Genomic DNA, 26,419 nt, shown 5'->3' on the forward strand with positions numbered 1-26,419 from the left:
GAAAACCTTGTGAAGACTTACAGAAAACGTTTGACCTGTGTCATTGCCAACAAAGGGTATATAACAAAGTATTGAGAAACTTTTGTTATTGACCAAATACTTATTTTCCACCATAATTTGCAAATAAATTCATTAAAAATCCTACAATGTGATTTTCTGGATTTCTTTTTCTTATTTTGTCTGTCATAGTTGACGTGTACCTATGATGAAAATTACAGGCCTCTCTCATCTTTTTAAGTGGGAGAACTTGCACAATTGGTGGCTGACTAAATACTTTTTTTCCCCACTGTAAGTATTCTTGTATCCAAAATGGCGTAGCAGTGCGGTCGTGTACTCTTGTGTGTCCGTGTAAATAGCCTGTTTTTTTGTATTTTTTTTGTATTTTTCGTACATATTTCCCTATCACACTTTTCATCCATCTACTAAATATACTTTCCTGCAACCCGCCTCACTCAATGTGGAACGGATACTATTATTGACTTACCTTTTATCTAGAATATCCAGTTGAAACTAGCTAGCCAGCTAACTAGCTACTTGCTAAATAGCCACCGTTAGGGGTTTTTCACCCAGAACATACAGTTTCTTCTGCCGGAATCACTGAATCACTGGACCTTTAACACCGGATCATCGCAACTAGCTAGCTGCAACCAAATGGATGTTGTTGTTGGCTAATCAGCCTTGAGCTAGCCTTGAGTCAGGCCCATCTCCCGGCTATCTACCTCTCTATCAACCGGACGGGACCTCCTAGAGTCGATACGGAGCCCCGCCGATCCATCACGACTGGTCTGCCGACGTAATCGTCTGTGGTTTCAACAGGCGTTGCGACGACCACAACATCCATCTGCTAGCCCCGGCCGGCTAGCACACGCAAATAACAGAAGAGCTTCCTGCTCGCCTGTGCTATAGCACCAATTCGAACTGGTCTCGGACTCACATATTGCTGTTCACTGGACCTTATGATCACTCAGCTGCACAGCTGATGCCTGCTGGACTGTTCCTTTACACGGTACCGTGTCCTGTTTATCTGTTTAGCCTCAGCCCAAACTTTCATCGCCATTACCAGTTGTTGTCTTAGCTCGAATAACACCTGTGATTGCTTTATGCCTCTCTCCCATGTCAATATGCCTTGCCTATTGCTGTTCCAGTTAGTTCTTATTATACAATTTCACTGTAGAGTCCCAAGTCCCTCTCAAACTGCCTCAAATAGCTCCTTTTTCCACCCCCCATACACGCACCTCCACTGTACTCATATCCTTCCATATCCTTGTCTGTACATAATGCCCTGAATCTATTCTACAACGCACGGAAATCTGCCCCCTTTATTCTCTGTACCCAACGCACTAGAAGACCAGTTCTTAAAGCCTTTAGCCGTATTCTTATTCTACTCCTCCTCTGTTCCTCTGGTGATGTAGAGGTTAACCCCTGCAGGCTCCAGTATAACTCCTACTCCCCAGGCGCTATCATTTGTTGACTTCTGTAACCGTAAAAGCATTGATTTTTTTGCATGTTAACATCAGAAGCCTCCTCCCTATGTTTGAGTTATTCACTGCATTAGCACACTCCGCCAACCCTGATGTTCTAGCAGTGTCTGAATCCTGGCTTAGGAAGGCCACCAAAAATTCAGATATTTCCATCCCCAACTACAACATTTTCCGTCTAGATAGAACTGCCAAAGGGGGTGGAGTTGCAATCTACTGTAGAAATAGCCTGCAGAGCTCTATCATACTATCCAGGTCTGTGCCCAAACAGTTTCAGCTTCTACTTCTAAAAATCCACCTTTCCAGAAATAAGTCTCTCACTATTGCCGCTTGCTACAGACCCCCCTCAGACCCCAGCTGTGCCCTGGACACCATATGTGAATTGATTGCTCCACATCTATCCTCAGAGTTCGTACTGCTTGTTGACCCAATCCAAACTAGATGCCCTCAATCTCACACAAATTATCAAGGAACCTACCAGGTACAACCCTAAATCCGTAAACATGGGCACCCTTATAGATATCATCCTGACTAACTCAGCGATCACTGCCTGCGTCCGTAACGGGTCCGCAGTCAAACGACCACCCCTCATCACTGTCAAACGCTCCCTAAAACACTTTAGCGAGCAGGCCTTCCTAATTGACCTGGCCCAGGTATCCTGGATGGATATCAATCTCATTCCGTCAGTAGAGGATGCCTGGTTGTTCTTTAAAAGTGCTTTCCTCTCAATCTTAAATAAGCATGCCCCATTCAAAAAATTCAGAACTAAGAACAGATATAGCCCCCGGTTCTCCTCAGACTTGACTGCCCTTGACCAGCACAAAAACATCCTGTGGCGTACTGCATTAGCATCGAATAGCCCCCGCGATATGCAACTTTTCAGGGAAGTTAGGAACCAATATACACAAGCAGTTAGGAAAGCAAAGGCTAGCTTTTTCAAACAGAAATGTGCATCCTGTAGCACTAACTCCAAAAAGTTTTGGGACACTGTAAAGTCCATGGAGAATAAGAGCACCTCCTCCCAGCTGCCGACTGCACTGAGGCTAGGAAACACTATCACCACCGATAAATCTACAATAATCGAGAATTTCAACAAGCATTTTGCGACGGCTGGTCATGCTTTCCACCTGGATACCACTACCCCGGCCACCAGCTCTGCACCCTCCGCTGCAACTTGCCCATGCCCCTCCCGCTTCTCCTTCACACAAATTCAGACAGCTGATGTTCTGAAAGAGCTGCAAAATCTGGACCCCTACAAATCATCTGGGCTAGACAATCTGGACCCTTTCTTTCTAAAATTAGCCGCCAAAATTGTCGCAACCCCTGTTACTAGCCTGTTCAACCTCTCTTTCGTAACGTCTGAGATCCCCAGAGATTGGAAAGCTGCCGCGGTCATCCCCCTCTTCAAAGGGGGTGACACTCTAGATCCAAACTGTTACAGATCCATCCTGCCCTGCCTTTCGGAAGGTTTTGAAAGCCAAGTTATCAAACAGATCACCGACCATTTTGAATCCCACAGTACCTTCTCCGCTATGCAATCCGGTTTCCGAGCTGGTCATGGGCGCACCTCAGCCACGCTCAAGGTCCTAAACGATATTATAACCACAATCGATAATAGACAGTACTGTGCAGCCGTCTTCATCGACCTGGCCAAGGCTTTCGACTCTGTCAACCACCGCATTCTTATTGGCAGATTAAATAGCCTTGGTTTCTCAAATGACTGCCTTGCCTGGTTCACCAACTACTTCTCAGATAGAGTTCAATGTGTCAAATCGGAGGGCCTGTTGTCTGGACCTATGGCAGTCTCTATGGGGGTGCCACAGGGTTAAATTATTGGGCCGACTCTTTTCTCTGTGTATATCAATGATGTCGCTCTTGCTGCTGGTGATTCTAAGATCCACCTCTACGCAGACGACACAATTTTGTATACATCTGGCCCTTCATTGGACACTGTGTTAACAAACCTCCAAACGAGCTTCAATTCCATACAACACTCCTTCAGTAGCCTCCAACTGCTCTTAAACACTAGTAAAACTAAATGCATGCTCTTCAATCGAACGCTGCTGGAACCCGCCCACCCGACTAGAATCACTACTCTCGACAAATACTACAAATACCTAGGTATCTGGTTAGACTGTAAACTCTCCTTCCAGATAAACATTAAGCATCTCCAATCCAAAGTTAAATCTAGAATCGGCTTCCTATTTCGCAACAAAGCCTCCTTCACTCATGCTGCCAAACATGCCCTCGTAAAACTGACTATCCTACCAATCCTTGACTTCGGCGATGTCATTTACAAAATAGCCTCCAACACTCTACTCAGTAAATTGGATGTAGTCTATCACAGTGCCATCCGTTTTGTCACCAAAGCCCCATATACTACCCACCACTGTGACCTGTACGCTCTTGTTGGCTGGTCCTCACTACATATTCGTCGCCAAACCCACTGGCTCCAGGTCATCTATAAATCACTGCTAGGCAAATCCCTGCCTTATCTTAGCTCATTGGTCACCATAGCAACACCCACCCGTAGTATGCGCTCCAGCAGGTATTTCTCACCGGTCATCCCCAAAGCCAAGACCTCCTTTGGCCGCCATTCCTTCCAGTTCTCTGCTGCTAATGACTGGAACGAACTGCAAAAATCTCTGAAGCTGGAGACTCCCTCACTAACTTTAAGCATCAGTTGTCAGAGAAGCTTACCGATCACTGCACCTGTACACTGTGGTCCTCTGTAGCTCAGCTGGTAGAGCACGGCGCTTGTAACGCCAAGGTAGTGGGTTCGATCCCCGGGACCACCCATACACAAAAATGTATGCACGCATGACTAAGTCGCTTTGGATAAAAGCGTCTGCTAAATGGCTTATTATTTATTATTACACAGCCCATTTGAAATTAGCCCACCCAACTACCTCATCCCCATATTGTTATTTATTTTGCTAATTTGCACCCCAGTATCTCTATTTGCACATCATCTCTTGCACATCTATCATTCCAGTGTTAATACTAATTGTAATTATTTTGCACTATGGCCTATTTATTGCTTTACCCCCATAACTTGCTACATTTGCACACACTGTATATATATTTTCTGTTGTATTTTTGACTTTATGTTTTGTTTTAACCCATATGTAACTCTGTGTTGTTGTTTTTAATCGCACTGCTTTGCTTTATCTTGGCCAGGTCACAGTTGTAAATGAGAACTTGTTCTCAACTGGCCTACCTGGTTAAATAAAGGTGAAATAAAATAAATAAATAAAAATTCTAACCCTTTGCTATGAGACCTGTTTCCATTGATCATCCTTGAGGTGTTTCTACAACTTGACTGGAGTCCACCTGTGGTAAATTCAATTGATTGTACATGATTTGGAAAGGCACACACCTGTCTATATATAAGGTCCCACAGTTGACAGTGCATGTCAGAGCAACAACCAAGCCATGAGGTCCAAGGAATTGTCCTTAGAGCTCCGAAACAGGATTGTGTCGAGGTACAGATCTGGGGAAGGGTACCAAAACATTTCTGCAGCATTGAAGGTCCCCAAGAACACTGTGGCCTCCATCATTCTTAAATGGAAGAAGTTTGGAACCACCAAGACTCTTCCTAGAGCTGGCCGCCTGGCCAAACTGAGCAATCGGGGGAAAAGGGCCTTGTTCAGGGAGGTGACCAAGAACCCGATGGTCACTCTCACAGAGCTCCAGAGTTCCTCTGTGGAGATGGGAGAACCTTCCAGAAGGACAACCATCTCTGCAGCACTCCACCAATCAGGCCTTTATGGTAGAGTGGCCAGACGGATGCCGCTCCTCAGTAAAAAGGCACATGATGGCCCGCTTGTAGTTTGCCAAAAGGCACCTAAAGGACTCTCAGACCACGAGAAACAAGATCCTCTGGTCTGATGAAACCCAGTTTGAACTCTTTGGCCTGAATGCCAAGCGTCACGTCTAGATGAAACATAGCACCATCTTTACGGTGAAGCATGGTGGTGGCAGCATCATGCTGTGGGGATGTTTTTTAGCGGCAGGGACTGGAAGACTAGCCAGGGTTTGAGGGAAAGATGAACGGAGCAAAGTACAGAGAGATCCTTGATGAAAACCTGCTCCAGAGCGCTCAGGACCTCAGACTGGGGCAAAGGTTCACCTTCCAACAGGACAACGACCCTAAGCACACAGCCAAGACAAGTTGCTTCGGGACAAGTCTGTATGAAAATGTATGCACTCACTAACTGTAAGTCGCTCTGGATAAGAGCGTCTGCTAAATGACTAAAATGTAAATGTAAGTCTCTGAATGTCCTTGAGTGGCCCAGCAAGAGCCCGGACTTGAACCCGATCGAACATCTCAGGAGAGACCTGAAAATAGCTGTGCAGCGACGCTCCCCATCCAACCTGACAGAGCTTGAGAGGATCTGCAGAGAATTGTATAGTCATACCCAAGAAGACTAGAAGCTGTAATTGCTGCCAAAGGTGCTTCAACAAAGTACTGAGTAAAGGGTCTGAATACTTATGTAAATGTAATATTTCCATTTATTTATTTTTATACATTTGCACAAAAAAAAACTGTTTTTCCTTTGTCATTAATAATAATAATAATAATAATAATAATAATATGCTATTTAGCAGACGCTTTTATCCAAAGCGACTTACTGTCATGTGCGCAGACATTTTTACGTATGGGTGGTCCCGGGGATCGAACCCACTACCCTGGCGTTACAAGCGCCATGCTCTACCACCAATTGAGCTACAGAGGACCACATTATGGGGTATTGTGTGTAGATTGAGGGGAAAAACGATTTAATCAATTTTAGAATAAGTCTGTAATGTAACAAAATGTGGAAAAAGTCAAGGGGTCTGAATACTTTCCGAATGCACTGTATTTGAAAGATATTGAATGTATCATTGTGTGTCAGTGTTTTTGTCTGTGAGTGTGGCTTAGGTAACTGTATTCAAATGAGTCATGCTGGTTCCCACATGTAATAAACAACAGATGATTCAGCCTGGAACCAGCATCCCCCTTCCCACCGCAGACCACATTACACTAAAACATAATTCTCACCAGCTGGTGACGTCACACTGACGAGAAACAGTTAGCATACTCTGCAGCGCTTACACAAAAACACAGTGATACGGCACACCAATACCATCAGAGGGGGAGACAGAGGATAGCCTAGCTCTTTAACTAGCCACCACTGTTGGTGAAAGACAGAGCACTAGGACTGGATGGTTCCCTGACACAATGGGCTCTCAGGCTCTACAGAGGGCACACAAAGGGGGATGGTTCTGGTTTTGACAAGTCAAGCTCAGTTGTCAACAGCAGAAGCCGGGCTGCAGCCAGTGAAAGAAAAGGGTGCTTTCCTATGTGACCTAGGTGAAACACAAAACACCCCAGTGCAACAAGCATCACGGACAGGGGCTAGCTAGGACACTGACAGGGGCTAGCTAGGACACTGACAGGGGCTAGCTAGGACACTGACAGGGGCTAGCTAGGACACTGACAGGGGCTAGCTAGGACACTGACAGGGGCTAGCTAGGACACTGACAGGGGCTAGCTAGGACACTGACAGGGGCTAGCTAGGACACTGACAGGGGCTAGCTAGGACACTGACAGGGGGCTAGCTAGGACACTGACAGGGGCTAGCTAGGACACTGACAGGGGCTAGCTAAGACACTGACAGGGGCTAGCTATGACACTGACAGGGGCTAGCTAGGACACTGACAGGGGCTAGCTAGGACACTGACAGGGGCTAGCTAAGACACTGACAGGGGCTAGCTAAGACACTGACAGAGGCTAGCTAAGACACTGACAGGGGCTAGCTAAGACACTGACAGGGGCTAGCTAAGACACTGACAGGGGCTAGCTAAGACACTGACAGGGGTTAGCTAAGACACTGACAGGGGTTAGCTAAGACACTGACAGGGGCTAGCTAAGACACTGACAGGGGCTAGCTAAGACACTAACAGGGGCTAGCTAGGACACTGACAGGGGCTAGCTAGGACACTGACAGGGACTAGCTAGGACACTGAAAGTGAAAACAGAAATGGGATGACACTCAGTTGGTGTAGCTCAGTTGGTAGAGCATGGCGTTTGCAACGCCAGGGTTGTGGGTTCGATTCCCACGGGGGGCCAGTATGATTATTTTTTAAAAATAAAAAATAATGTATGCACTCACTAACTGTAAGTCGCTCTGGATAAGAGCGTCTGCTAAATGACGTAACTGTAACTGTAACTATAGGGCTTGCGTAATCACCATTTGGGCAGTATTAGGAAGCTGGAGTAAATGAGCCAGACAGCTAAGCAGAATCAGATGATCCAGAATACTACTCTATCCTCTTATACATTTTAGTCACTTGTGGTGTCTGCTGGTGTTAAGGGTGTGGTCTCACCTGGCACATGCGAGGGCTACCAGGGCAGCGGCAGCGTTCTCCCTCTGCCTGTGTGCATGGAACATGTATGTTGGAGCCTGTCCCTGCTGTGTCTGTGCTGTCTGCTGGACCCCCTCCTCCAGCCAGGAGCAGAGCAGCCCCTCCAGGCCGTTGAGGCAGTCGGCGGGTTCCTTGCTGAGGCTGAGGGGCTGGCAGTCACGCAGGCAAGACAGCAGCACCTCCGCCGTGACCCCACAGAGCGCTGGGTCACTGCGTGTCTGGGACTGCAGCAGGGGGAAGACCAGTAGCAGGCCCACGCGGGAAGTGAAAGGCGCCTGTTCAGGCTGCTGCAGCAGGCCCTGTCGTTTTAGCAGGGCCAGGGCCTCCTCATCCCCACCTCCGGCCCCCTCCCGGTCCTGCTGTTCCTCCAGGGCCAGCTGACGCTGAGCCCCCCACAGGCCCCGCAGCGCATTCAAACGGTACTCAAACAGGCGGGCATACGCATTGCTTTGGTTACCACAGATGGCACGGAGACGCTCAGCCAGCTCCGCAGGGTTCTTCGTTTCGAATGTGAGGATCTAGAGAGAAAGAGAAGGAGAAAATGTGTGAGGGATACATCAAATAGTAATGAAGATTTGTAACCAACAGGAGAAAGTACAAATCCTTGGGGAAACAATGGGTAGAGATCTCAAAGTGATGACGGCATCCAGTATAGTGCACAGTCTGTAAATCTCCATCTAACTGGGGTCTGGCTACCTCTAAATCCAATTTACAACAGAGAACTGCTTCACTATGAGATATCAAATCTCATTTGTCACATGACTCGTAAACAACAGGTGTAGACAAAGAGTGAAAGGCACACTTAAGGGCTCTTCCCAACAATGCAGAGAGAAAAATATAGAACAATTATAATACGAGGAATAAATACACAATGAGTAACGATAACTTGGCTATACAGTGCATTTGGAAAGTATTCAGACCCCTAGAGTTTTTCCACATTTTGTTACATTACAGCCTTATTCTAAAATTGATACAATTATCTACACACAATATCCCATAATAAGAGAGCGAAAACAGGTTTAGAATTATTTTGCAAATTCAATAAAAATAAAAAACAGAAATACCTTATTTACATAAGTATTCAGACCCTTTGCTATGAAACTCGAAATTGAGCTCAGGTGCATCCTGTTTCCATTGATCATCCTTGAGCTGTTTCTACAACTTGACTGGAGTCCACCTGTGGTAAATTCAATTGATTGGACATGATACTCCTGAGTGGCGCAGTGGTCTAAGGCACTGCATCGCAGTGCTAACTGTGCCACTAGAGATCCTGGTTCGAATCCAGGCTCTGTCGCAGCCGGCCGCGACCAGCGTCGTCCAGGGTAGGGGAGGGAATGGCCGGCAGGGATGTAGCTCAGTTGATAGAGCATGGCGTTTGCAACGCCAGGGTTGTGGGTTTGATTCCCACGGGGGGCCAGTATATAAAAAATATATATATGTATTCACTAACTGTAAGTCGCTCTGGATAAGAGCGTCTGCTAAATGACTAAAAATGTCAAATGTAAATTTGGAAAGGCACACACCTGTCTATATAAAGGTCCCACAGTTGACAGTGCATGTCAGAGCAAAAACCTAGCCATGAGGTCGAAGGAATTGTCCGTAGAGCTCCGAGACAGGATTGTGTCAGGGCACAGATCTGGGGAAGGGTAACAAAACATTTATGCAGCATTGAAGGTCCCCAAGAACACTTTTGCCTCCATCATTCTTAAATGGAAGAAGTTTGGAACCACCAAGACTCTTCCTAGAGCTGGCCGCCCGGCCAAACTGAGCAATCGGGGGAGAAGGGCCTTGGTCAGAGAGGTGACCAAGAACCAGATGGTCACTCTGACAGAGCTCCAGAGTCCCTCTGTCGAGATGGGAGAACCATCCAGAAGGACAACCATCTCTGCAGCACTCCACCAATCAGGCCTTTATGGTAGAGTGGTCAGACAGAAGCCACTCCTCAGTAAAAGGCATGACAGCCCGCTTGGAGTTTGCCAAAAGGCACCTAAAGACTCTCAGACCATCAGAAACAAGATTCTCTGGTCTGATGAAACCCAGTTTGAACTCTTTGGTCTGAATGCCAAGCATCACGTCTGGAGGAAACCTGACACCCTCCCTACGGTGAAGCATGGTGGTGGCAGAATCATGCAGTGAGAATTTTTCAGCTGCAGTTACTGGGAGACTAGTCAGGATCGAGGGAATGATGAACGGAGCAAAGTACAGAGATATCCTTGATGAAAACCTGCTCCAGAGCGCTCAGACTGGGGCGAAGGTTCACCTTCCAACAGGACAACGAGCCTAAGCACACAGCCAAGACAACGCAGGAGTGGCTTCGGGACAAATCTCTGAATATCCTTGAGTGGCTCAGCCAAAGCATCTCTGGAGAGACCTAAAAATAGCTGTGCAGCGACGCTCCCCATCCAACCTGAAAGAGCTTGAGAGGATCTGCAGAGAAGAATGGGTGAAACTCCCCAAATATAGGTGTGCCAAGCTTGTAGCGTCATACCAAAGAAGACTTGAGGCTGTAATCGCTGCCAAAGGTGCTTCAATAAAGTACTGAGTAAAGGGTCGGAATACTTATAAAAAATAAAAGAACGGAAATATAACATTTACATACATTTGCAAATATTTCTAAAAACCTGTTTTTGCTTTGTCCTTTTGGGGTATTGTGTGGAGATGGGTGAGAAAAAAAACGATTTCATCCATTTTGAATTCAGCCTGTAACAACAAAATGTGGAATAAGTAAAGGGGTATGAATACTTTCTGAAGTCATTGTACATATAGGTAGGGGTAAAGTGACTAGGCAACAGGATAGACAAACAGTAGCAGCAGAGTAATATTTTTATTTATTCAACCTTTATTTAACCAGGTAAGACCCATTGAAGTTAAAAACCTATTTTGCGAGGGCGACCTGGCAAGAAGGCAAAATTGGGAAATAGCAGCGTGTACATAAAATCTTACAAAAAAATACAAAATACACAGAAAAGAAAGTGTCATTAGTTATAGATACATTTGAAGATTAGAAACGACTGCAGCTATCAAAAACAGTGTCGTCAAATCAGAGTCTTCAAAACAGGCAAGGACACTTACTTCCTTAACTTTAAGGGGCATTATGGGAAAAATATTGTTTCCCCATCTCAGTTCTAGCTTTAGGAACAAACAAGGACAGCAGCGACTGCGAACGAAGACTGTATTGAGTGACTGATCTGGTCAGTAAGGAACAGAGTTACAAAGGGAGTTTCCCTATCAATGCTTTGTACACAAAAGTGTACCAGTGCTTTAGCCTCCTGGTGGAGAGAGAGAGGTCCATTGCATCATCTTGCTGAGGCATGCTTATAGACAATATCAACATAATCCAGCACCGATAAAAAAGTGCTTTGAGCAAGATCCTTTCTGACTGACATTGAAAAGCAAGATTTGTTCCTAAAATAGAAACCCAATTTCAACTTCGGTTTCTTGGTCAAGTTATGAATGTGCTGTTTAAATGTGTAGCTACATTGAATATGAGGGAGGAATAAGACCCTTTAAACCCAATGATATGCATTCAAGAATCAGAATGCATTAGTGTGGAAATAAACTACTCCTTGTTGTATTACAGTAATTTCACATCCCAATTGTATTCATGTTGCAGATGTTCTTACCCAGAGAAACAGTCAAATACAACACTACATAATTTTCCTAAATAAGCGGTATGAAAAATTTAGATTGTGGGGTTATTTCAGAGATAAAAATAACAATTGTGCATCATCTGCACTTAGGCAGCACTTCAGCCAGGTATCGATTACAGTGTGTAGCCCAAGACTCCATTACACCATTTAGCAGGCACTTTTTTATTGATTCAATTTCAGATATACGACTAACGTTACGGTAACATTCATTAACTGGAGGCTGGGATTGTGCGCCAACCCTCTCCACCTTGCTCTGCAGAAAGGCTTCTCCTCCATGATACTGATATAAATAGCCAGCATCTAAGCACCCATGGGGCTGGAGGGATGCAGGATGACCTGATCAATCATGAGTTTGGCTACGTTAGCCCAAATAGAGGCAGGTCTTAAATGATCCACACTAGACCATAAGGTCACATGACATAGGGAAACAGACTTAAAAACGGCCACAAAAGTAGAAATCCACTTTTTCAAGCGGAAAGACCACGGCCAGAGTTTACCCATGATGTTGTACAACGATTTAAGTAAATAAGTCATCATTTTAGTCAAAGTATGATATATTTGGGCTTGTGACCAATCCAAACTACCCAATTCGTGCAAATCTGTGTGAAAGCGGTGTCTTTTCCTATGATATGACATACAAATTATGTTTTGCCTACATTTCGTTTCAGGGCTGGGTTTTATTTTTATGTTACCACCCACCAGCATGGCATTGTTTATTAATCAGAAACAGCTGCAAAGTTATTCCTCTCCGTGACTGTGAGGAGCCAAACAGCCTTGTGTCCACTTGGCCACCTGAGCCATGGAGCAAATAAAAACTTTTTTTTAACCAGAAAATTATCATAATCCATTGGATAATTGATATATTTTCACTTACTTTTGGTTTAGTATATATAAAAAATAAATATCTCTGAGCATTTTATAAATGGTATAATTGCCTGATATGATAGCATTTTGCAAACCCAGTCCCCCACTCACCCCAAGATGAATGGTTTTGTCCACTAAAGTTTTGCTTCACTACACGCTCCACTGCTTTGATTAGTATAACATTAGCTAGAAACAACAAGTGTTTATCCAGATAATGAAAAGGCACCTGCGAAAGAAAATTCAAGGCTCTTATAGTTACATGTCATGATCATGAGCCAAGTAATTGTAGCCTATCATTTCACTTCCCCTGTGAGAACCATGAGCACGGGCTGACTTGGCTTTGCTGTAACAACAGCCGAAGCCTGCCAGCAGCCTACCAAAGGTTGCACCATGTCCAATACAATGTAGAAAAACGTATATCAGCTAGCCTATCTTTCAATAGTTATCCATATTACCGGAGCTTCATCTTATTCTTTCTAACTATTTCTATGACGGATTCGGGGCCACAATTTATAGAAGATGCCAAAACTTGAGATAACAATAGATGGTGAAGTCAAAGATAGGCCAGTGGTTTCCATCTAGATACTCTCGACAGTTTGACAAGAACATGTGGTAGCTAACTAGCTTGTTTACTGTTTACAAACAAAATGTGTGAATGTGTTAGAAAGATAAACAGCTACCTAGCTAGCTAAGTGACTGCTGTGGTTAGCCAAAAAGGAGTCGTTTTGAAAGTTGGATCATCTTATCCTTTGAGGCTTTAAAGTGTTCTTACACTATGATTTTGAACATTCAAAGCAACTGAGAAACTCCATGGCAGGCATTGTTGTCCCCTTAGCTTACTACATATCTTCTAAGGGATAGGAAGCACGAGCACCACCAAGCAGCATACACCACAGCACACACCCGCCGTTACTATAACAACTAGCGTAGTCATGTCAGCAAATCACTGCTGTCTGACACACACAAATCCGATTTGGTCACTTGTAACTTGCTGTTTGGACAGTCAGTATTCGAAAACGGATTTGAAAAACAAAACTGATTTGAGCATTAAGGCCTGCAGTGTGAACAAGGCTATAGAGCGAGCTGGCTAATTTTGCCCTATTTGTCGATGTTTATCAACTCCACATGGAAATTCCCACACCCAATTCGTGAATATGTATAAGCAGCCTTTGTTATTCTTTGGAGGTAGAACCTAAACATGCATTTCATCTCTTGGACACGAAATAACGTTGAAATAGTGGCGGCAACTTCCTCGGGGGGGGGGGGGTCCTTAAATGCATTTCCTCTGGCTAATGGCCCATGTAGATGGCCTCCGGAGGGATTAGAGGAAGCTGCTTGGAGAGGCTGGAGGACTTAACCGAACCACACATTTTAATGCTTACACTTCCTGTTAGGAGAATGACAATGTCCACAGACCACCCCAACAACCCCACCTCATCATACAGTAACTCGTGCAGCCCTGTTTACCTCCTCACATAAGAATGAGGTTAGTGAGAGCAGGGGGAGGGTGAACGGTGGTGACAGTACAATAACCAGAGACACACTGCAGATGCTCAGGTTACATTCCATCCATACTTCCACTGCAGAGAGGACAAGCAACACATACTTGTCCTGTACTGCCATTGAACCAATGGTACTGGGCTATTCTGAGGAGTGGCATGGGCAATAAGGGTTTTGCTTTGACCCAGAGCTAATCCAGTCCCACTATGAAGCAGCAGAATCAAGATGTCACACTACTGCGCCTGGGGCACAGGTCTAGAGCTAGCTATCATAGCTGCTCCATCGCCCTGTCATTGCTCCATCGCCCTGTCATTGCTCCATCCTTACAAAAAATAAGAAAACTTCAGAAGCAGGAGATGTACGCAGTGAAGTCTAGTCCTCTCAGGTTAATTCATTCTCAGTGTCGATCTGTAGCATGCCATCTGTCTGTTACTCACTTACCATCTATCAATCTCTGTCCCCTTTATTTGTCTATGTTTAGGTCTACCATCACTCCTCCTTGTCTCACGCTCCATCTGTGCACCCACAGTAGCAAACCCCAATGTCCTTGTTCTCAATCATTATTGAGCTCAAAGCACACTGTTTTACAATCACGATATCTGAAATGGCTTTGAAATAAGGAACGTGCGAAATTGCGCATCGTCCATCACACGTGCACTAGGCTTCATTGCAAAGTTTATTTAGGGACATTACATTTACTGTTAGATTAATACATGGCTACTAGCAGTAGGTGTTCTAGAGTTAGTGATCGAGCTAATGTGTTTTGAGTTTTCACTTCCTCAGGTGGTGAATTAGCACCAATTGAATTAGGTCTATATATAATATTAATGCAAATAAAGATGAAGGCAAATTCATGTCTATTGAACAAACAAATCTGACCCTAATTTGACAGTAAAATAACTAAATTAACCTAATTGTCAACCCAAAATTCATGACAATCACTGGATTAGGTTGCACAAAATACAAATATTTAGGTAAAGTCAGGGAAGGAGCAGGACATAGCTTATTTTTTGGTCAGATTTTTAAAATTTACAAAATCAAACTTCAGTGGCCGTTGGCCTCTGTCGGTTCTAATTTTAAGAGTGAAGCACATAGTAGGCTAGCATAAATCAATATTTCACTGTTTACGGTTGAGTAACAGGTGTAAACACCAGAGGACGCTCCCTCTCCTTTCCACACAAGAGGCTGGGTATTGAAATCATTACAATGGCTGACTGGGTTTGGGGTAATCCCTCACAAAATAAACCAAATGAAAAAGGAACACTGGAGTTGTACCAGCTTTCATTTAATTGATGTGAATGAGTATTGTAATCTGACTTTCAGAGATAAAACTGCATGTGAGGAGGGTGTGTGAATATTGAATAATTAAAAAAGGCTTAGTGAGCAGGCCATTGAATTGTGGCAGTTACTGCCTTCAGAAAGAATTCATACCATTGACATATTCCACATTTTGTTGTGTTACAGCCTGAATTCAAAATGGATTACATTTATTTTTCCCCCCTCACCAATCTACACACAATACCCTATAATGACAAAGTGAAAACATTGAGAAATGTTTGCAAATTTATTGAAAATGAAATACAGACAAATCTAATTTACATAAGTATTCACACACCCGAGTCAATAATTTGTAGAAGCACCTTTGGCGGTGATTACAGCTTTGAGTCGTCTTGGGTATGTCTATCAGTTTTTACGCATCTGGATTTGGGGATTTTCTCTAATTCTTCCTTGCAGATTTTCTCAAGCTCTGTTAAATTAAATGGGGAGCGGCGGTGAACAGCAATCTTCAAGTCTTTCCACAGATTTTCAATGGGATTCAAGTTTGGGCTTTGACTGGGATGCCATTCCAGCGTTGCTTTGGCTGTATGCTTGGGTCATTGTCCTGTTGGAACGTAAACCTTCGCCCCCAGTCTAAGGTCATTTGCACTGAAGCAGGTTCTCATTAAGGATTTGCCTGTATTTGGCTCCATTCATTGTTCCCGCTATCCTTACCAGTCTCCAAGTCCCTGCCGCTGAAAAGCATCCCCATGGCATGATGCTGCCACCACCATGCTTCACGTTAGGGATGGTGTTAGACGGGTGATAATCTGTGCCTGGTTTTCTTCAGAGAGCACTTTGCATTCAGGCCAAAGAGTAACATTTTGGTCTCATCAGACCACAGAATCTTTAGCTTTATGCTCTTTCACGTGCCTTTATGCCCACTCCAGGTGTGCCGTCATGTGCCTTTTTCTCAGGAGTTGCTTCCGTCTGGCCACTCTCCCATAAAGCCCAGATTGGTGAAGTGCCGTAGTTCTGTCAGAGTGATCATTGGTCACCTCCCTGACCAAGGTCCTTCTCGCCCGGTTGCCCAGTTTGGTCTGATAGGCCAGCCCAGTTTGGTCTGATAGGCCAGCCCGGGCCTTCAATTCATTTTTGGTCCACCAACCACTGTGGAAGGTAGATTTACAAATCTAACAGCCACTCAGATTTCTTACCAGCCAAAATAATATTTTTTTTCGCTACAATTACACCAAAAAAACACAAAATAACAGATGAGCATGCTTTGTAATGTTTCTAAAACAATACATGTATTACTTGTAAGTAGTAATGTGGTATATTGTTTAATTTCATATTTTGTGAGCTGAGTCTTTTAACCATAATATCACAGATGAGACAAAAATGTAGGTTACCGTGGTAACGCGACTTGAGTCATGTTTGTGCCTGTGAGATCGAGAGTCTGACTAGTAGCTGCATTGTCTCCTCTTCCCTAGCAGTTGAAACTCAAACTTTTAAAAACAACCTAGCTTGTGAACAAAACAATATATACTGAACAAAATATAAACACAACATGCAAAGTGCTGGTCCCATGTTTCATGAGCTGAAATAAAAGAATCCAGAAATATTCAGGTACAAAAAGCTTATTTCTCTCAAATGTTGTGCACAAATTTGTATTTCATCCCAGTTAGTGAGCATTTCTCCTTTGCCAAGATAATCCACCCACCTGACAGGTGAGGCATATCAAGAAGCTGATTAAACAGCATGACCATTACACAGGTGCACCACTGCACCTTGTGCTGGGGACAATAAAAGGCCACTCTAAAATGTGCAGTTTTGTCACACAACACAATGCCACAGATGTCTCAAGTTGAGGGAGCGTGCAATTGGCATGCTGACTGCAGGAATGTCCAACAAAGCTGTTGCCAGATAATTGAATGTTCATTTCTCTACCATAAGACGCCTCCAACGTCATTTTAGGGAATTTGGCAGTACGTCCAACTGGCCTCCCAACCGCAGACCATGAGTATAGAGTCGTGTGGGTGAGCGGTTTGCTGATGTCAACGTTGTGAACAGAGTGCCCCATGGTGGTGTGTGGTTATGGTATGGGCAGGCATAAGCTACGGACAATGATCACAATAGTATTTTATCGATGGCAATTTGAATGCATAGAGATACCGTGAAGAGATCCTGAGGCCCATTGTCGTGCCATTCATTGCTCACCATCACCTCATGTTTTAGCATGATAATGCACGGCCCCATGTCGCAAGGATCTGTATACAATTCCTGGAAGTTGAAAATGTCCCACTTCTTCCATGGCCTGCATATTCAGACATTTCACCCATTGAGCATGTTTGGGATGCTCTTGATCGACGTGTACGACGGTCTCAGACGATCCCGCAGGTGAAGAAGACGGATGTGGAGGTCCTGGGCTGGCATGGTTTACACGTGGTCTGCGGTTGTGAGGCCGGTTGGACGTAATGCCATAATCTTTAAAACGACATTGGAGGTGGTTTATGGTAGAGAAATTAACATTCAATTCCCTGGCAACAGCTGTGGTGGACATTCCTGCAGGCAGCATGCCAATTGCACGCTTCCTCAAAACCTGAGACATCTGCGGCATTGTGTTGTGTGACAAAACTGCACATTTTAGAGTGGCCTTTTATTGTCCCCGCACAAGCTGCACCTGTGTAATGAGCATGCTGTTTAATTAGCTTCTTGATATGCCACACCTGTCAGGTGGATGGATTATCTTGCAAAGGAGAAATGCTCTCAAAAAGGAGTGTAATCAAATTTGTGCCAAAAATCTGAGAGAAATATCTGGGATCTTTTATTTCATCTCATGAAAACATGGGGCCAACACTTTACATGTTGTGTTTATATTTTTGTTCAGTATACATAAGTATTCACACTCCTGAGTCAATACATGTTTTAATCACCTTTGGCAACGATTACATCTATGAGTCTTTCTGGGTAAGTCGAATAGCTGGATTGTATAATATTTGTACATTGTTATTTTTTTTAATTCTTCAAGCTCTGTCAAGTTGGTTGTTAATCATTGCTAGACAGCCATTTTCAAGTCTTGCCATAGATCTTCAAGCCGATTTAAGTCAAAACTGTAACTAGGCCACTCAGGAACATTCAATGTTGTCTTGGTAACTAACTCCAGTGTATATTTGGCTTTGTGTTTTAGGTTATTGTCCTGCTGAAAGGTGAATTTGTCTCCCAGTGTCTGTTGGAAAGCAGACTGAACCAGGTTTTCCTCTAGGATTTTCCCTGCGCTTAGCTCTATTTTGTTTTCTATCCTATAATAACTCCCTAGGCCTACTAAGTGGCGCAGTGGTCTAAGGCACTGCATCGCAGCGTCACTACAGACCCGGGTTCGACCCCAGGCTGTGTTCAAGCAAATGTTTACTCCTGAACTTATTTAGGCTTGCCATAACAAAGGGGTTGAATACTTATTGACTCAAGATTTCAGCTTTTCATTTTTATTAATTTGTTAAAGTTTCTAAAAACATAATTCCACTCTGACATTATGGGGTATTGTGTGTAGGCCAGTGACACAAAATCTAAATGTAATCAGGCTGTAACACAACAAAATGGGGAAAAAGTCAAGGTGTGTGAATAGTTTCTGAAGGCACTGAATATACTGTCAAGTGTGCCAATGACGAAGCATACTGTGCTGAACTCTGAACTGTAACAAGACCTCCTGGCTACTTACTGGCTTGAGGAGCTTTCAAGAATGCCGAATTTACTGTTTCCTATTGTATTTGTCCAGTTTGTGTGCCATGCCAATGTGCTTTGAAGAATTTAAGTGAAACTTAAGTGAGCTGATGAATACAACAATAGCCAGCCAGCACTCAAGAGCACCCAATGTCTGGGCCAGAGGGGACACGGTTCCCACAAAGGGTGGGGATTTAAAGGCCATGATAATAAGCTACCCTAGCTAGCTAACTACGTCGTGAGTCATCATGCCGACGCAGTGTTATTCGTATAGCAACTAACATTATCTACCTCTTCAAAACTAGTTAGCCAACGTTAGCAGACAATGTTATCTTTAGTTAGTTCGCGTTGTTATTGATTAGCTATCTGCATGTCATGACCTGCTGCTCGTCAAGCCGACGTTGGCGTCCTTAGCTAACTAACGTTAGTTGGCTAACGTTACACATGGACATGACTAGCAAAAAATATGTCTTGCTATAAATGTGACTTTATTCATATGGAATTATATAACTTGCTGCTTGGCAATCCCTACAAGTTAATGTTGAGCAGGTAGCTAGCGATTGACAATTTAGCTAGCTAAGTTAACTAACGTTAGCTACGCTGTTAGCTTTTGCCAAGAAAATATTCGAAATGCAACCGTTGATGCAGAGTAACAGTACTAACCTCCTGCTCAGTGTCCCCCTGTTCAGACACACCGATTTCACTGGGCAGTTCAGCCAGATCCGTGACCCGAATCAGTCCATCGTGAAGGAAAATAGTCTCTTCCTTCACTGACAACCACTGGGACGAATCCACGGCCCCGGAGCCCATCTCTCTCTCCTCCAAGAAAAATGCCAGAGAGGTCGAACATTAAAACAAATCCAATCCGAAATGACAACAACACTACCCGACAGACATGCTGTCAGTCAGATGACAAACTCAGACCTAGTCCGATCCCGCAAGCTAGCCAACGCAACTAGTACTAACAAATATTTTGGGGTACTACTTTGCTGCTACGGGTGCCAACTATCGAGGCTTGCTAGCGAACATTGGTCGGCCAGCTGATCGCACTGTGTGGGGCAGGTTCTCTCTTCAGCTACCATTACCAACTGTACCATTGACCGTTCGTACTGTCTTTACAGAGCAGAGTGGGCGTGACACTGTCGCTAAACCGTAATATTTAGATCAAAGTTTAGTAATTGACTGCCTTCTCCAGCTGAACACGAAGCCTGAGCACAACCAAAACACGATAAGAATGCAGGAAAAAACGGCTCCGATGATGGTCCAACAACCGATTATTAGTGGCCGGACAGATAACGGAAACCCCACAGCTGTCTGTGAGACGCCATGTTTCTTAGGCCAACAGTTACTGTTCCCAGCATACATTGCGCCTTATCCTACAATAAACATGTCAACAAATTGAACCGCAAAAATATGAATTTATTATCAATACTGAGATTGAATGTATGTATGTATCATCATGGTTTGTTTAATACTCATGGTTTCATTTGTACCTTTTCTGATTGTGGTGACAATGTAGATACATTATGATAATCTGACACAATATTCAAAACAAAAGCCTTTAGGTATGAAGTGCAACACTGTTTACACTACACAATTCAACATTATCCATGATGACACTCAAATTAAGAAAAACGAATTAATGTGTAAAGGGAGCTGGTCAATCACCTTACTGTTAAAGGTACTAGGGCGCCACCTCCTGAGCAATTTTTTTTTAACGCTCTTGACTGAAAGATCAAATCAAATCACATTTTATTTGTCACATACACGTGTTTAGCAGATGTTATTGTGGGTGTAGCGAAATGCTTGTGCTTCTAGATCCGACACTGCAGTAATATCTAACAAGTAATATCTAACAATTTCACAACATATACCCAATACACACAAATCTAAGTAAGGAAAGGAATTTAAGAATATATACATATATGGCAAAGCAATGACAGAGCGGCATGGACTAAGATACAGTAGAATATTATAGAATACAGTATATACATATGAGATGAGTAATGCAAGATATGTAAACATTATTAAAGTGACTAGTGTCCCATTTCTTAAAGTGGCCAGTGATTTCAATAGGCAGCAGCAGCCTCTAGTGTGCTAGTGATGGCTATTTAACAGTCTGATGGCCTTGAGATAGAAGCTGTTTTTCATTCTCTCGGTCCAAGCTTTGATGCACCTGTACTGACCTCGCCTTCTGGATGATAGCGGGCTGAACAGGCAGTGGCTCGGGTGGTTGATGTCCTTGATGATCTTTTTGGCCTTCCTGTGACATCGGGTTCTGTAGGTGTCCTGGTGGGCGGGTAGTTTCCCCCCGGTAATGTGTTCGGCAGACCGCACCACCCTCTGGAGAGCCCTGAGGTTGCCGGCGGTGATACAGCCCGACAAGATGCTCTCAATTGTGCATCTGTAAAAGTTTGTGAGGGTTTTATGTGCCAAGCCAAATTTCTTCAGCCTCCTGAGGTTGAAGAGGCTCTGTTGTGCCTTCATCACCACGCTGTCTGCGTGGGTGGACCATTTCAGTTTGTCGGTCAAGGAACTTGAAGCTTTCAACCTTCTCCACTGCGGTCCCGTCGATGTGGATAGGGGGGTGCACCCTCTGCTGTTTCCTGAAGTTCACGATCATCTCCTTTGTTTTGTTGACGTTGAGTGAAAGGTTATTTTCCTGGCTCCACACTCCCAGAGCCCTCACCTCCTCCCTGTAGGCTGTCTCGTCATTGTTGGTAATCAAGCCTACTACTGTTGTGTCGTCTGCAAACTTGATGATTGAGTTGGAGGCGTGCTTGGCCACGCAGTCATGGGTGAACAGGGAGTACAGGAGGGGGCTGAGCACGCACCCTTGTGGGGCCCCAGTGCAGAGGAACAGCGAAGTGGAGATGTTGTTTCCTACCTTCACCACCTGGGGGTGGCCCGTCAGGAAGTCCAGGACCCTAGTTGCACAGGGCGCGGTTCAGACCCAGGGCCTCGAGCTTAATGATGAGCTTGGAGGGTACTATGGTGTTGACTGCTGAGCTATAGTCAATGAACAGCATTCTTACATAGGTATTCCTCTTGTCCAGATAATGCACCTTTAGAACATTAGGGAAGCTTGTAATCTGAGATAACAGAGATTGGTTATATTTAAGTGCTTTAATCGAGAAGTACACAGACTCAATATAAATATATTAAATTAAAACCATTTGTCAGGGGTCTTGTCACAATTCACAACTCTAGTTGTGGATCATTATTTACAGTTGAGGTCAAAGGTTTAGGGTTTGGATCAGGATGGTATTTCGAGCAGCAAATCAAGTCCGTTTTGCATAAGGCTTGCAAAACTTCCAGGTTGATGTTAGACAGATGTATTTTATTTATTATTTATTTCACCTTTATTTAACCAGGTAAGCCAGTTTACAACTGCGACCTGGCCAAGATAAAGCAAAGCAGTGCGATAAAAACAACAACACAGAGTTACATATGGGGTAAACAAAACATAAAGTCAAAAATACAACAGAATATATATATACAGTGTGTGCAAATGTAGCAAGTTATGGAGGTAAGGCAATAAATAGGCCATAGTGCAAAATAATTACGATTTAGTATTAACACTGGAATGATAGATGTGCAAGAGATGAAGTGCAAATAGAGATACTGGGTGCAAATGAGCAAAATAAATAACAATATGGGGATGAGGTAGTTGGGTGGGCTAATTTCAGATGGGCTGTGTACAGGTGCAGTGATCGGTAAGGTGCTCTGACAACTGATGCTTAAAGTTAGTGAGGGAGATAACAGTCTCCAGCTTCAGAGATTTTTGCAGTTCGTTCCAGTCATTGGTAGCAGAGAACTGGAAGGAATGGCGGCCAAAGGAGGTGTTGGCTTTGGGGATGACCAGTGAGATATACCTGCTGGAGCGCATACTACGGGTGGGTGTTGCTATGGTGACCAATGAGCTAAGATAAGGCGGGGATTTGCCTAGCAGTGATTTATAGATGACCTGGAGCCAGTGGGTTTGGCGACGAATATGTAGTGAGGACCAGCCAACAAGAGCGTACAAGTCACAGTGGTGGGGTAGTATATGGGGCTTTGTGACCAAAACGGATGGCACTGTGATAGACTACATCCAATTTGCTGAGTAGAGTGTTGGAGGCTATTTTGTAAATGACATCGCCGAAGTCAAAGATCGGTAGGATAGTCAGTTTTACAAGGGCATGTTTGGCAGCATGAGTGAAGGAGGCTTTGTTGCGAAATAGGAAGCCGATTCTAGATTTAACTTTGGATTGGAGATGCTTAATGTGAGTCTGGAAGGAGAGTTTACAGTCTAACCAGACACCTAGATATTTGTAGTGGTCCACATACTCTAGGTCAGACCCGCCGAGAGTAGTGATTCTAGTCGGGTGGGCTGGTGCCTGCAGCGTTCGATTGAAGAGCATGCATTTAGTTTTACTTGTGTTTAAGAGCAGTTGGAGGCTACGGAAGGAGTGTTGTATGGCATTGAAACTCGTTTGGAGGTTTGTTAACACAGTGTCCAATAAATGGCCAGATGTATACAAAATGGTGTCGTCTGCGTAGAGGTGGATCTGAGAGTCACCAGCAGCAAGAGCAACATCATTGATATACACAGAGAAAAGAGTCGGCCCGAGAATTGAACCCTGTGGCACCCCCATAGAGACTGCCATAGGTCCAGACAACAGGCCCTCCAATTTGACACATTGAACTCTATCTGAGAAGTAGTTGGTGAACCAGGCGAGGCAGTCATTTGAGAAACCAAGGCTATTTAGTCTGCCAATAAGAATGTGGTGGTTGACAGAGTCGAAAGCCTTGGCCAGGTCGATGAAGACGGCTGCACAGTACTGTCTATTAGCAATCGCAGTTATAATATCGTTTAGGACCTTGAGCGTGGCTGAGGTGCACCCATGACCAGCTCGGAAACCGGATTGCAAAGCGGAGAAGGTGGGATTCGAAATGGTCGGTGATCTGTTTGTTAACTTGGCTTTCAAAACCTTTCGAAAGGCAGGGCAGGATGGATATAGGTCTGTAACAGTTTGGATCTAGAGTGTCACCCCCTTTGAAGAGGGGGATGACCGCGGCAGCTTTCCAATCTCTGGGGATCTCAGACGTTATGAAAGAGAGGTTGAACAGGCTAGTAATAGGGGTTGCGACATTTTTGGCGGCTAATTTTAGAAAGAAAGGGTCCAGATTGTCTAGCCCAGATGATTTGTAGGGGTCCAGATTTTGCAGCTCTTTCAGAACATCAGCTGTCTGAATTCGTGTGAAGGAGAAATGGGGGGGGGGCATGGGCAAGTTGCAGCGGAGGGTGCAGAGCTGGTGGCTGGGGTAGTGGTAGGCAGGTGGAAAGCATGGCCAGCCGTAGCAAAATGCTTGTTGAAATTCTCGATTATTGTAGATTTATCGGTGGTGATAGTGTTTCCTAGCCTCAGTGCAGTGGGCAGATGGGAGGCGGTGCTCTTATTCTCCATGGACTTTACAGTGTCCCAAAACCTTTTGGAGTTAGTGCTACAGGATGCACATTTCTGTTTGAAAAAGCTAGCCTTTGCTTTCCTAACTGCTTGTGTATATTGGTTCCTAACTTCCCTGAAAAGTTGCATATCGCGGGGGCTATTCGATGCTAATGCAGTACACCAAAGGATGTTTTTGTGCTGGTCAAGGGCAGTCAAGTCTGAGGAGAACCAGGGGCTATATCTGTTCTTAGTTCTGAATTTTTTGAATGGGGCATGCTTATTTAAGATTGAGAGGAAAGCACTTTTAAAGAACAACCAGGCATCCTCTACTGACGGAATGAGATTGATATCCATCCAGGATACCTGGGCCAGGTCAATTAGGAAGGCCTGCTCGCTAAAGTGTTTTAGGGAGCGTTTGACAGTGATGAGGGGTGGTCGTTTGACCGCGGACCCGTTACGGACGCAGGCAATAAGGCAGTGATCGCTGAGATCCTGGTTGAAGACAGCAGAGGTGTATTTAGAGGGTAAGTTAGTCAGGATGATATCTATGAGGGTGCCCATGTTTACGGATTTAGGGTTGTACCTGGTAGGTTCGTTGATAATTTGTGTGAGATTGAGGGCATCTAGTTCGGATTGTAGGATGGCCGGGGTGTTAAGCATATCCTAGTTTAGGTCACCAAGCAGTACGAACTCTGGGGCAATCAATTCACATATGGTGTCCAGGGCACAGCTGGGGGCTGAGGGGGGTCTGTAGCAAGCGGCAATAGTGAGAGACTTATTTCTGGAAAGGTGGATTTTTAGAAGTAGGAGCTCAAACTGTTTGAGTACAGACCTGGATAGTATGATAGAGCTCTCTACAGTAGATTGCAACTCCACCCCCTTTGGCAGTTCTATCTAGACGGGAAATGTTGTAGTTGGGGATGGACATTTCTGAATTTTTGGTGGCCTTCCTAAGCCAGGATTCAAACACTGCTAGAACATCAGGGTTGGCGGAGTGTGCTAACGCAGTGAATAACTCAAACATAGGGAGGAGGCTTCTGATGTTAACATGCAAAAAACCAAGGCTTTTACGGTTACAGAAGTCAACAAATGATAGCGCCTGGGGAGTAGGAGTGATACTGGGGGCTGCAGGGCCTGGGTTAACCTCTACATCACCAGAGGAACAGAGGAGGACTAGAATAAGGATACGGCTAAAGGCTTTAAGAACTGGTCTTCTAGTGCGTTTGGTACAGAGAATTAAAGGGGCAGATTTCCGGGCGTTGTAGAATAGATTCAGGGCATTATGTACAGACAAGGATATGGAAGGATATGAGTACAGTGGAGGTAAACCTAAGCGTTGGGTAACAATGAAAAAGAGAGCATCACTGGAGGCACCGATTGAGCCGGTCTCCGCGTGTATGGGGGGTGGAACAAAGGAGCTATTTGAGGCAGTTTGAGAGGGACTTGGGGCTCTACAGTGAAATTGTATAATAAGAACTAACTGGAACAGCAATAGGCAAGGCATATTGACATGGGAGAGAGGCATAAAGCAATCATAGGTGTTATTCGAGAGAGCTAAGACAACAACTGGTAATGGCAGTATTGCATACTGTATACACGTTACAAAATGATTCCCCTTCCGGTAACTGGTAAGGGTGCTGATGTTTGGTTTTTTTGTGGCTCAATGATCCTTAGACATCACTTATAGAGGCGAACAGGAGGGTCTCTTTTTGTATCTTTACTTGTGCTCTGAGCATTGTCTTCCTCTTTCCTCCATGTTTTAAAAGACTTGAATTAGGTCAGTGGCTAAAATATATATGTTAATACTAGATCCCACGAGCACTGTTTCAACTGTATACAGTATACTGCTATAGCCTATTTATTATTGTTATCACATTGGCACTACGTAGGACAGTGACACGTTGCATGTAACAATTAGCAATAATCAGCTTTGTAAAGAGATCAAATGAAAAAGTCTAAGAGCCAGTTGTGGCTCTTTGCAAATATATCTAATTTGAATTTGAAATTGAGCCACCAACCTTTTTCCCTAATGACAGTGTTTTAAACTTGACACATTGAGGCAGAATAGAGACACAAAGTCCTGCAGGACAGATAGGAGAATCTGGGT

The 26,419-nt window shown here is 44.3% G+C and overlaps 1 protein-coding gene across 5 annotated transcripts in view; it reads right to left on the reverse strand.

Annotated features, from left to right (window-relative positions):
- LOC121530912 (probable E3 ubiquitin-protein ligase HECTD4) overlaps positions 1-20,209 on the reverse strand; it is a 63,444-nt gene extending 43,235 nt beyond the window's left edge. For all 5 annotated transcript variants that reach the window (XM_041836283.2, XM_041836281.2, XM_041836282.2 and 2 more), the window contains exons 1-2: positions 19,544-20,209; positions 7,851-8,407 (exon numbers count right to left, since the gene is read on the reverse strand). In XM_041836283.2, the coding sequence (XP_041692217.2) occupies positions 7,851-8,407; positions 19,544-19,690 (704 nt within the window). In that variant the 5' untranslated portion in view covers positions 19,691-20,209. The remainder of the gene's footprint in view (positions 1-7,850; positions 8,408-19,543) is intronic.
- Positions 20,210-26,419: the final 6,210 nt, after the last annotated feature.

Source organism: Coregonus clupeaformis, chromosome 18, assembly GCF_020615455.1.
Source record: "Coregonus clupeaformis isolate EN_2021a chromosome 18, ASM2061545v1, whole genome shotgun sequence".
Classification (NCBI taxonomy): domain Eukaryota; kingdom Metazoa; phylum Chordata; class Actinopteri; order Salmoniformes; family Salmonidae; genus Coregonus; species Coregonus clupeaformis.